Raw genomic sequence first — 13,993 nt, 5'->3', positions numbered from 1 at the left:
GCCAAATCAGAAGAGCGTCCTCTTGCGAAGTCGCCGATGGGTGAGAACAGCTATGCGGTGATTGGTCCTGAGCAGGTCCCCGGAGAGAAGACTGCTTTAAAGAGGATGAACTCCGGGTCTGAGTGTTTAGGACAGACCGAGGAGAAGCGGTCGGCATGGACCATAATCTCGTCCAAAAAGGAGTCAAGAATATCAATAGAGTTTCGACAATTGGTCGACTCTTATTTAAGTGAGTTGTGTCACTAACATAAATCTGGCACTAAAATATGAAGGACTCCAGGGCGCCAACCAAACCCTAGATACAGTCGTTTCTCGACTTTCGGGCAAGATCAGTTGTGGAGGCCGTCAAGAGCTTCACATCAGTGACGGATGTGGATCTTCTTGGAAATATCTATATCTCTATTAAACGGGTGGAGGAGAAGGTGAAGTAGCCTGTCTCATTCGCCGCGGTAACGGCCGCTCCTGGGCCTAAGCAGGTTAATCCACCGCCACCAGCCAGACAACAGCTATCAAATTTAAGCAGGCCACCATTAAGGTGGTGCCTGTAAAACCTGGTCCAGGGGCATCGACGGAGCTAACCCTAAAGAAGGTCCTAAACCTGCAGAGGGAAAGTTTCCATATCTCACTCAATCTGGAACCTTTATTGAAACAAGGATCATTGTTTGGGACAATAAAATAAAAGACAATGGCGTAATCCTGGAGATGGTTAATGAGCAACAGGCTGCACAGCTGCTAGAAGCTGACGTTCTCAAAAAGAACGGGCTGAAGGCTCACTTGTTGGCCAAGCAAAGGTCACAGATAATGGTATATATGCCTCGGGCAACAAGGGTAGAGAAGCCAAAAATCCTCAAGGCAATACGCGGCCAAAATCCATCCCTATATATGGCCGTGGAGTACTACCTGCAGGAAACCAAGGTAATTCGGCAGTTGGGACAAAAAGATTCCTCGAAGAGTCACTGGGTATCGCAGACCTCGCCTAAGATCCAGCTGGTCTTGGTGGCCATTGGTCGGTTATTCCTGGAGTGGATCTCATGTAGGATTGAAGACCATATAGAGGTAGCGCGGGGATGATACAAATGTCAAGGCTTTGGGCACGACTCTCTCCATTGCAGAGCATAGTTGCTGATGCGTGGCCATTGCGCCCAAGCTGGGCATAGGGCGGTAGATTCCACACTTATATTTGATGAGACTGTTCCCTGTGCAACAGTTTAATGACAAGCACACATTTAATTATTGTCAGAAAAATGTTTGAAAACGTTTTTGCAATACCTGACCAAAAAATTCAGAATATCTAACCGCTGATTTCAATCAGAAAATGTGGACAATACAGTTTTGGCAATTTATGTTATACGTAATTTTATACAAAGTGCATCGAAATTAAGTTCTAGTTCCAAAAATTCACTAATAAAAATAATGAACCAAGCACAAAAGTAACTAAACGCTTTTCCATTGCTGAGAAGAAATACATCACAAGATGTTTTTCGTTTTAGAAAAAATATTAAAAATAATTAAATAAATAATCATTAATCTGATTGAAACCCGATGTAAATATAAGATACAATATCATGTCAATATAAATCATAAATATAAAAACAAATTATGAAATAAAAATTGATGTGTTTATAGTTAATTTTAATAATTTAAACACAAATACATGAAATAATGTTAAGAGAAATACATTAAATAACACATAAATAAATGATAAAATCTATAAGAATACTGCACAAGAAAGGTTAACAATAAAGTTGTTATACTTTTCAGGCATTGGCTATTTATTTTTATATATCGTAATGAAAAAAAAAATTTTTTTTTTAATTTTAAAGAACTATATTTTTAAACATTGATTCGCACCAAAAATATAATGCCACAAAATTGTTTTTTTTTTTTAGTCCCTTTCACTATATTATACTCAGCAAGACAAAAAAAATTTGATTAAAACATCTGCAATAAATAAAAAGGTAGGTATTTCAACCTTTGAGGAAGGTGGAGAAATTACAGGACAAAATAAAAAAAAAAGGTAAGATTTATATATATATGCATGTTCTGAGCTTAGTGTAAATTGCAGTTGTTTGCAAAATTTTGAATATATTATTTTAGAAAATGTTAAATATATTATTTAATTTTGTGAAATTACACCACAAAATGTACTTGTTTAGACCTAATATAACATCATTATGAAGGAAACCAAGTAGAAAATATAATCAGTTAAAAAGTAATGCAGGAAAGATATAATGATTACAGAATTTTTATTTATTTATTTACTACAGAATATTTCATGTCTACCAATAAAAAATTAGCAGAAATGTAGTTGCAATATTAAAATGTAATACAAATATGCTAACACTATTAAACAAGTTGAAATATTGTTGAATACATTATAATTAATTAGTAACCAAAGAAAACGAGAAGATATTTTTAAAAAAACTTAATAATGTTGCAGGAATTTAAACAAAACAAACCATTAATTGTATGATGTATGAGGTTTAATAAAAACATAGCTACATCATGAAAGTATCTTATCAGATTCTCCTATGGTAGTTGAATCGCTACAGAATAACCAATTTTATAATTACAAGATTTGGGGTGAACATGCTCAAGATAAAGAAATGACAACGATTCCACCGACTATTGGTAATATTTATGAATTGGAACGTTATTTTACTTTATCATATGAAGGACTTACAGCGACAGAAACGTATTACAGTTTGCCGGAAATTATGCAAAATATAAATACATTTCATTTATCTAATTCCAATAGAAATGATCCAGTAATATATGAATATAGACCAATGAAAAACGTACTAACATCTGGACGTATTTATCCTCCTTTAAGAAATAAAACAGTTCAATTTATGGGAGGATCTAAAATTACTGGTAAATATCCTCAGAAATCAAAATCAATAAAATAAATCTATAATATCAGGTGTCACTCATAATGTAATAGAATAATTATGTTGTATCGTTACTATAATGAAGACAGCAATAAATTAACAATTTGTCTTTCGTACAAATATTTTGAAATACAATATAATATGTCATAATTAAGAAAAATACATTCACACAACTGATCAGAATGTTCAACACTACAAAAATTATTTTTATCAGCTTCATATTTCTTAGGATCATATGATTTAATGGTTCTATTTCTTATAATTAATCTCTCCAAAGCTATTATTAACTGTCTTTTACTTAAATCGATCTTACATTTCTTTATTTTCATAATAATTACATCAAAATAAATTGGAAATAGTTGTTTAATTTGCTCATCGTTATAAACACAAAAATTATCAGATTCTGATGTTAGATTCATCTCATATTCAGACAATTTACAACAAAATTTAAAAAAAGATAAATTAACCACTATATTCACTGATTGCATCTTATTTAATTCAGCATTACAATCACTAATAAAATCAGTATAATCTTCTTTTACTTCAGTGTATCTATCCAATTCTTCAGGAAGAACTATAAGTAAATGTTTTATAAATGGTACTTCTGCATTTCGATACATGCCGTAATTAGATTGTAACACATGGTCACATGTTATTACTCCATACTTATTTCTTGCAGTAACATCAACATTAGCATATATAATTAACGTATTGATTTCATCTTGTGAAGAACCAAAATGAAGTGGTGTATTCAAATCAGAATCTATCAATTCACCATAACCATTTTTCTCTAAAACTGCTCTGTACAATTTAACAATTCTTTTGTAATTTACCATGTACATAAATTCTCTTCTATGGAATTCATCCAAATCATTAATATCCAAGTCGCTATAAAATAATTTTTCAACATAAATTTCCGGAGCTTTTCTAAAAATATTGAGAATCAGTGGCTTATCTTTCTTTACTAAATCCTTATGATCACAGACAAGCAAAAAGGCAAGTTCAACAGAAGAAGAAAATAATTTACACAAAAATGATGTATGATCTTCAACATCATTCTCATTAATATCTTCTTTACAATATAAAAGTTCAATTACAATTTTAACACTATAATCTAGAGCGTAAATTAAAGGTATTTCACCTTCACAAAGATTTGCCAAATATTTAAAAATACTTGCTCCATTATGTAATAGTAAAACCAGAATCTCCTCATTATCATAGTCCCTTTGAAAAAATGCATGGTGTAAAGCTGTAAGACCATCTTCATCAACAGCATCTGTAGAGGCACCATTTTCAATTAATGTAAATATAATTTCTGTTTTAATACTTTTTTCACCAAATAATATGGCATACATTATTGGTGTTAAACCATTATTGTCACAAATATTCACATCAGCACCTTTCTGAATCGCAAAACTCACATGTTCTTTATTATATTTAACATGTTCCAATATATACAATAAAAGTGTATTATCATTTTCATTATGAGTGTTTATATTCACACCATTATCAATAAGTATTTGTATTATTTCTTTAAACATATGAGAATGAACAGCATGCTTTAAAGGTGTTAATCCATTTTTATCGATTACATTAACATCAGCTCCATGTTCTATTAATTTAATAACTACATCAATATCACATACATACTTTATAGAGTAAATTAGAGCTGAATATCCTTTGTTATCTGTTGCATTAATGTCGGCCCCATTACGTATGATATTAAAAATAATATTTTTATTCATATTTAATTCTATTGCATACATTAAAAATGTTTGACCAAATACACCTGTTTTTATATCCCCGCATCTATTAGTAATAAGTTCAGCCATAAATCTATCATCGCTTTTCTTCACAACTTCTATATTGAACCATAACTGATCATAACTATCACTTATTTTACTAAAATCAGCTCCTTTATTAATAAGTAAATTAATTACATCTTCATCATTACAATACATAACAGCATAACATAAACTTGTTCTGCCATAAATATCCATTGCATTTACATCGGCTCCTGTATTAATTAATCTACCAATAATCTCATTATTGATATTCTTAATAGCACACATTAAAGGAGTAACTCCATTAAAATCACATTTATTGACATCTGCACCTAAATTTATCAATTTATTGATTATTTTTATGTTATAATTTTTATTTATTGCATATACTAAAGGTGTTAATCCGTGTCCATCAATCGCATTAACATCTGCACCGTTATCAAGAAGTGCTGATATAATTTCCTTATCTCTATTAAGCTGTAAAGCTATTAACAATGGTTTAGTACAATGATTTTCATCTGCCGAAAAGTTTAACATTTCATCGTGGTATTTCATTTCATTAACATCTGCACCATTATTAATGATTTCTATAAAACAATCGGTACAACAATTATTATGCAGTGCCAAATATAGAAGACGATTACATATTTTATTCACTGTAACTATAGGGAATCGATTATCATAAAGTATATCTAAAAATTGTTCAATTCTACTTTTTTTTGATACTACGTTAGTTAAAAACGCATCGCGTAACGAATAATCTATTGTGTATTGATAAATATGTAGTCTTCCCTTTATAAGTTCTAACCACAAATCTTCACATGCATCCAACGGTAATTTCATTAAAGGTAGTTCACGACAAAAATTCTCAGCATTGACATCTGCACCTGAATCTATCAACAATTTAATAACTTCGATATCATCACCGTAACAAAAATTAATTACTGCTATATGTATTATTGAGTTTCCTGCATGATCACATATTTCATTAACATATGCACCCATTTTTAATATTTCTTTTATGAAATTTATATTTCTTTTACTTTTTATAGATTGCAATAATGGTGAAACATGTTTTACATCTGTATGATTAATATTTCCACCTCTGTCAATCAATCGTTGTATCATTTTGATATCCATATCAACCCTTATAGCAGCAGTAATAATCGATGGTAAATTATTGGAAATATCAAATATATTTTTAACATCAAAATAATCCAATAATATTATCAACATTTCTTTACTTTTTGTCTTATAAAATAAATAATATAATTTAAAATTTGTCATTATCCTTTTGATTTCATTCGTATTCCTTTCCAATATTTCAACAACCTTATCGACATCATCATCAACAATTCCTTCAACAATATTATCGTAACAGTTCATTATGTTATATTTTGAAGGACCTGGAAACATCTTTAATATTCTTTTGAAACTTCCTTACTTCTGATTTGATTTTACTAGAGATTATTGAATCTGAAACATTAAAATGAGTATTTTTAATGTAAATTTGTGTTGCGTATTATTTAAAGCTAAATACTGTTCATTATGAAACATTATTAAAATCAATTTTGTCTAAATGTATGGGAAAAACCCCATTGAAAAAATAAATTATAACAATAAAATAAATAATGTTAAGTAAGAGTACAAAATAAATCTTCACATTCCAAAACATTTGTCGATATTAAATCAACAGAATATAAATTAATTATAAATATCAAATCATACGTTTTGTTGATTAGAAAAGTATGATTGAAAACTAATATTTGAACGGCAAATTACAACCCTGAGCAAGTAAAAATAATAATTATTACCTCTTAAATGACCAGGTATGTAAAAATCAAACAATTGTAGCAATTCAGGAAAATTCTAACGATTTATATATATGTAAAGATGATCAACTCTTTCAATAGCAGTTTCACTGCTAAGTGTTGAAAAAGCTATGAAAATAAATAAAGTAAATAAAATAAATAAGATTTTATATACACTATTATATAAAGAGGATGAAGGTTTTAGTTTGTTCGGGTTAAACAAAAAAACCTACTTGATTAATTTCAACCAAATTTTTACCCATGTTTCTTGGAATAACTAAGAAGGTTTTAGATATATTTCATCTTGAAAAAAAAATGTAGCAGTGGAGATTTGCTGGTTAAAGCACAAACTTTAATGAAATTAAAAATATAATAAAATTAAATTTACATTTGTTTAAAAATAATGGGCTTCCCATGGCGACTGCGTATGAGGCTAGCGATGAAGTATGCAAGCACCTTGTGGGTGGGTACCCCAATCATCACTATAACCAACTACTTTCAGATTTGCAGAACACATTTGTGTTATCCCAGGAAGGTTTTAAGCCATCAACCAAGATCCTAGCACCCATAGAGGTTAAGATATTAAAAATTTTCATTATTTCTTCGCCCTCAAGGAATATGAAGTTGTGAATTAAAGATTTTCATTAAGGAAAATTAGATACATCCTTTTACTTCATTATTATACTTCCGCCACCACGGCAAAAAAGTAATGGGGCGGAGCCATCTGGGTAGAAGGGAATGGTGACTGAAGCAAGCTGTGGGTGTCCAGGATGCCAGTTCCCCCGGAAAATTGGGAATGGGGAGCAAAGTGAGCTATGCAGCCATGTGGGTTCCTTAACCCTAGGAGTCCCCAAGCAGCACTGAACAAAAGCAGTTGCTTCAAGTATTCACATATGTTTACATGTTTGAAGCTTAATAACGTTTGATTGGTTAAACAGGTTTTGATGAAATTTGGCACAACAGACAAGTGATAATGGGGTAAGTCTTGGGCTAAGTTTGGGTCAGTATTTGCAGTGGGTGGGGTAGATAGTTTCTTCAGGGTCTATGTTCTCAAAATTTTCAACTACAACTCAACTTTTTATTAAGGTCATGCCTACATGCTTATTTAAAATATATCTGATGAGGACAGCACATGACTTCCTAGTATGCCTATTAAATTACATATACACGCTTAAAAAAAATGAAAAGTACATGAAGTTTCATTTCATTAATAACTTCTGATATTTTTCCATTTTTTTTTTATTATTTTGAATAATTGTTTATTATAACAATTTTTTTACAATTGGAGGTTAATAATTATTAATAAATCAATATATTTAAATTAAAAAAAAGGAGATGAAGTCAAATTCAAACTGATGTGCCTTCCCCTTGTAAGATCTGAATATTTCATTAATGAAAAATTTATTTGGCTATAACTCTGGAACCAATGAAAATATAAACTACTTATCATTGAAAAACTTTCATGAGGGCTTATTACTGCAGTTAAGAAAAATACACCATGATTGTTAGTCCTATAGATGTTAGTCCTAAATAAAAAATTTCAACATCCTACGGCTAATTGTTTTTGAGTTATCCGAGATACATACATACATATGTACATACAGACGTCATGCCAAAACTACTCAAAATGGATTCATGGCTTATCAAAGTAGATATTTCTGTGAAAATCTGAAAACCAAAATTTTTTGCCATCACAATACTTCCTTTACTTTGAACAAGGAAGTAAATATGCCATTTAAAAATTTTTCCCTTCTTTAAAAACCAAAATTTCTTAGAATAATTTTTAAAAGATTTCTTTTTAAATTATTGATTAAAATATAAATTTTTAACATTTTTCATATATTATTCATTATTAACAGATTTCAAAAAAGAAGGTTATGTATTTGACCTGGATATTTTTTTTTTGTGTTTGTTGATGTGTAACTTTCTTCCTATTAATCTGATTGAAATAAATCTTGTTGCAATCAACACAGCTGCTTTTTGCGATTGTACTAAGATGATGGAAAAAATGTTTAGACCCAAAAAGTTGTTTTGAAAATTGATAAAAATATTTTTTTTGCCATCTGGTGGACAAGTAGGGACAATGGAAATCTTGATATTCTGTATGTATGCATCACATTAGACGATGTTTTATGGTCTTCTGTAGGGCAGGTAATGTGTGAGTTTCTAGACAAGATATGTAGCACCGTTAATAAAATTATCAAAAATCAACATGTCTTGTCTTAATCCTTTCAGATCCAATATACATTATATATATAATATACAGCATTGGTAGTGACAGTGGGAATCTTATAATTCTGTATACGTGCATCACAGTACATGAACTTTTACGGCCTCTCGCAAGGTTAGACATCTTCTTCATAATAATCATAACACTATTGATATGTCATTAGTAATCAACATATTGATAGCATAAGTGAAGTGTAGATATTATTCAATCCTGTGCAAAGTTTCTAATGTTTCCATGTCAACAAAAGCCTTTTCATCATGTGGGCTATTAAGGATTCTGATCTAAATCCCTCAAAGTTAAACTATCTAAGCTTCTCTATTTAATTTTGTACCTTGCAATTTGTACACTGTTACAGCTAAACATAAAATTAAAGGTAGCATATATTTTTCTACATCTCCCTATCCTTTAATAGATTGAAATGTACTTACTGTGCTATAGGTAAAATCCACCTTCATCTTTCATATTTGTACCTACTGGTTCATCATTAAATTTTATTAGCACAGTTTTTGGTAACTCACCCCTTTCCAATTGGTACCTTCATAGGGCAGGCCATTAGAATTTCTTCACAATTCCCATAGAGCTGTTAACTAAACCACAGTTTAACATAACTTTTGAACCCTCTGCACTTGTACGTTATGCAACAGGCCACCACAATTAATGATGTCTACCAGAATAACATTCCCAGGAGAGTTTTCCTAATGTTTCAGCTTCTAGTGATTCATCAATAGCGTTTTAATCAGACACAGAAAACTACAAAATAATTATTTTTAAAAAAAACTGAACCAACATCAAAATGTGCTAAAATGAAGAAACAGTTGCGTCCAAATACTTCAGTAATTCCTTAGACACTTTTTTAAATTAGCGCCAAAATACATGATCATACTTATGTCGTACTTGAATGGATGGACTTATAGATTATGTACTGGTGTGTGATTATGTAATGATTACAAATGGAAAAGCAATGAAAGCACATAAATATGAATTCCACTGAAGTAATATTGGTATTGGATTTTAGGAAGTATACGTGCAGAGTATAACAGAACAGATTTATGTTATATCTAGAAACTAATTTTGCAGAAGCAGGTGCAGATTCAAAAAAGGAATTAATCAAGAATTTGGATGAAATTATTTCTTACTTTTTAGCAAATTTTTATAATGGTTCCATTATTTTTAAATAATTTATTTTACACTATAACTGAATTAATAACCAATGATAAGAAAATATAAAAACTTTGTCGTCAGTTTTTATTATTCTATTATTATGTATCATACAATCACACAAAAATATGCTTAATTCTTTAGACTGAATATTTACGGTTAGAATAATGTAATATTGACAGGTTAACCTGATAACACAATTATAGTTAATGGATGTGAAGCTGTTTACACTGCCACCATTTAAAGCGTTAACGTTACTTACGCACATTATGTTACAATAATAATAATAATTTAAACAGTATTAAAATTTCAGTAGTTTTATTTTATTAATCAATGTTAAAAATAACTAGAAACAACCAATTTATGCTAAAGGTAATCCTAAAATACTATATACTAACATTACTAAATTATTGCACTCACAAAGAGTTATTTCCTTTTTTTCTTTTTTTTTTTAATTTTTCTTACTAACATAATAGTTATTGTATGTCTGTTTCCAACCATGCACTACCAGTTCAGAACATCCAATTAAATACATTTAAATAGATATATAAATATGTGAAATTATGTTTAAGTTTATATAACATCACTATTACTTATTTTAATTAACATATATTTCATAAAAAAGTAATTTCAAAACACTGAATTAAAATTGTTAGCTTCTGGCTTTTGGATCACCTGGTCTCGATTAGATCCCCTTCATTAACTATTTTGATCTATAGTTTTCCTTGATAATATACATGTATCATCATGTATGAGATAGTGATTTAAAAAAAAATACAGTACATTTACAATTCAATCAAAGAAGTGTGCCCACGATAGCTAAATGTTACCTAAAATTCATGCAACTAACAAATGCTGTATATTGAGCTTTTACATTGATTTTCTACTCAAAACAAAATGTCCTCACATTACCCGTAACAATTTAGTCAACTCTTCGCCCACATCTATAAACATGCGGTACAATATGGTCCACTCATATATTTGATGAGACCGTATCCTGGACAACAGTTTAATGACAATGTCATTACTTAATTACTGTCAGAAGAGTCGTTGATGCCGGTCTCTGTGGTGTGAGTGGTAGTATCTTGGCCTTTCATCCAGAGGTCCTGGGTTCAAATCCCGGTCAGGCATTGCATTTTCACATGCTACTTGTCATTCATCTCATACTCTGCAGCAGTACCTAACAGTGGTACCAGAGGTAAAAAAAAAAAAGTTGAGAATGCTTTTGAAATACTTGCCCAAAAATTCAGAATATACAACTCCCAATTTTAATCAAAATCAAAAAATGTGGACAATGTAGTTTTGGCGGTTTGTGTTATAAACTAGGTACATAATTATTATGCTCAACTTAAATCATGGCTAGTAATTTAAGCAACAACCAACGTAAGGGTAATCAAACAAAAACAATATTGGAAGACAGAGAATGCTGAACAGGTTCAACAGGAATGCGCTGAAGAATTCGATACACCTCCTGTAATTAGACTATCAATTTGCAGATGCATGATAAGTCTAATAGGACTGGGTCCATCTGTAATATGCCAGAGTGACCAACCATTCAGTGTTACTACCTAAGAAAATGAAATGGTAGTTGCTCAGGCATTTACTCAAAGTCCAACAAAAACAAAAAAGAGAGCTTCTATTGAGTTAGACATTTCCCATAGATCTCTGGTTCGTCAAATGCAATGTTTAGGTTTGCAAATGCATCGGCCAAGATTACCTATGGATTAACAGAGGATAATCCAGATTGCCATTTAAAATTCTGCAAGATACTTTTGAATGAAGAAAGACAAGGTAATATCATCATTCTAAAAATTTGTTGGTCTGACGAAGCAAATTTTAAACTGTTAGGAGCTGTTGATAAGAATAACTATGACTATTACTCAACAGATAACCCCATGAAATGATTGAAAAACAACTGAATCAACCTGGGGTTACAGTTTGTGCATGCCTTTCATGTGAAAGGGTGATTGGGCCTGTTGTTTTTCTATGCAACTGTTACCCAAAACATCTATCTTAACATGCTGAGGGGAACTGGTATTCCACAAGCTACAGCAGGCTAATGTACAGTTCTATTTCCAGCAAGATGGAACTCTTTCCCAATATGCTTTAAAAGTGCATGGGTTTCTTGACAACTAATTACCCTATAGGTGGATAGGTCAATGAGAGCCATCATCACTAGACCTTTCCCCAAATGACTTTTTATTTTGGGGTGATATTAAAGATAAATTATTTGCAAGAAAACCACATACTGTTAATGACATGTGTCAATTCGTAAGAGAAGCATGCCAAGAAATTGATAACAATAAAGATCTCTGTCAAAGTGTGCTCGAGTGTAGTAACTAGATTACAGGAATCTGTAAGTGCTGAAGGCCGGCAATTTGAGTACTTAAGAGATTGCACTTAATTGTATATCTCAATTGTATTAATTAAACTTAATTATAGTTTCTATGTCATCCTTACGGTGACTTCATAAAGTTATCGTTTTTTCATAATTAAACCTTCATATCTATTGTATACCTACTTTTGCACCCCCTTTGTACATAATTTTAGAAAAAAAGTATACTAAAATTATGGTCAAGTTCCAAAAACTAACTAATAAAAAGAACGATACCATGCACATAAGTAACTAGAAACTTTATGGTTGCTGGAAAGTAAAAAAGATCTTTTTTGGTAAAGAACGAATTTTAAAAGTAAATAAATATGTAATCTTGAATGTGAATGGAACATAATATAAGTCAGTATAAGATAAGATAAATCATAAATATAAAAACAAATTATAAGGTTAAAATTAAAAAGTTAACAACAAATTAATGTTAACGTAAATATGTTAAATGTAAATAATTACTACAAAATATATTACAATTCAGATGTTGGTACTGAAAATTATTTCTTGCTCATACTTATAAATACATTGAATGGGATGCAGATTTGTCATTTTTTTGTAATTAATAGTAATATTGCCTTAATAAAAAAATATTAAATACCTCCTCTATGAATCATGAGACCTTGCCGTTGGTGAGGGGGCTTGAGTGCTCAGGGATACAGAGTAGCTGGACCGAAGGTGCAACCATATCGGAGAGGTATCTGTTGAGAGCCAGACTAAGGAATGATTCCTGAAAGAGGGCAGCAGCTCTTTCAGTAGTTGTTAGGGGCGTGAGTCACAATGACTTAAACGGCCATATCAACATCACTCAGTCCTCTGAGTACTGCGCAGCTGAAAGCAATGGAAAACTACAGTTGTTTTTTTTTTCCAAGAAAAGTGGCTCTCTGCATTTTCAAAAGCAATAATGGAGGCGCCTTCCTTGGTAAAATATTCCGGAGGTAAAATAGTCCCCCGTTCGGATCTCCGGGTGGGGAATACTAAGGAAGGGGTCACCAGAAAATTAAAAAATAACATTCTACGAGTTGGAGCGTGGAATGTTAGAAACTTAAAAAAGGTTGGTAGGCTAGAGAATTTAAAAAGGGAAATGGATAGGGTAAACGTGGATATAGTAGGAATTAGTGAGGTTTGGTGGGAAGAGGAAGGCGACTTTTGGTCGGGTGACTTTAGAGTAATTAACTCAGTGTCAAATAATGGGCAGGCAGGAGTAGGTTTCGTGATGAACAAGAAAATAGGGAGGAGAGTGGAGTATTTCAAGACGCATAGCGATAGAGTCATTGTAATAAGGATAAATTCAAAACCTAAACCGACAACGATTGTTAACATCTATATACCTACAAGCGCCCATAATGATGATGAGGTAGAATGTGTATACGAAGAGATTGATGAAGCAATTAAACACGTAAAAGGAGATGAAAATTTAATAATAGTTGGAGATTGGAATGCAAGCATTGGAGAAGGCAAGGAAGGAAATATAGTGGGTGAATACGGGCTGGGCAAAAGGAATGAAAGAGGGAACCGACTTATAGAGTTTTGCACGAAGTATAATTTAGTAATTGCCAACAACCAATTTAAAAATCATAATAGAAGAATATACACTTGGAAAAATCCAGGCGATACTGCAAGGTATCAGATAGATTATGTCATGGTTAATCAAAGATTTAGAATTAGAAATCAAATCGTGGACTGCAAAACTTACCCTGGAGCAGACATTGATAGCGACCATAATTTGGTGATAA

General features: G+C 31.3%; 1 protein-coding gene across 1 annotated transcript in view; it reads right to left on the bottom strand.

Annotated features, from left to right (window-relative positions):
• Positions 1-2,430: 2,430 nt before the first annotated feature.
• The window catches only part of LOC142326967 (uncharacterized), a 50,582-nt gene continuing 39,019 nt past the window's right edge, over positions 2,431-13,993 (bottom strand). The window contains exon 4 of the mRNA XM_075369698.1: positions 2,431-6,091. Coding sequence (XP_075225813.1) covers positions 2,966-6,091 — 3,126 coding nt within the window. The 3' untranslated portion in view covers positions 2,431-2,965. The remainder of the gene's footprint in view (positions 6,092-13,993) is intronic.

Source organism: Lycorma delicatula, chromosome 6, assembly GCF_047948215.1.
Source record: "Lycorma delicatula isolate Av1 chromosome 6, ASM4794821v1, whole genome shotgun sequence".
NCBI lineage: Eukaryota > Metazoa > Arthropoda > Insecta > Hemiptera > Fulgoridae > Lycorma > Lycorma delicatula.
This window is presented reverse-complemented; position numbering and strand designations above follow the sequence as displayed.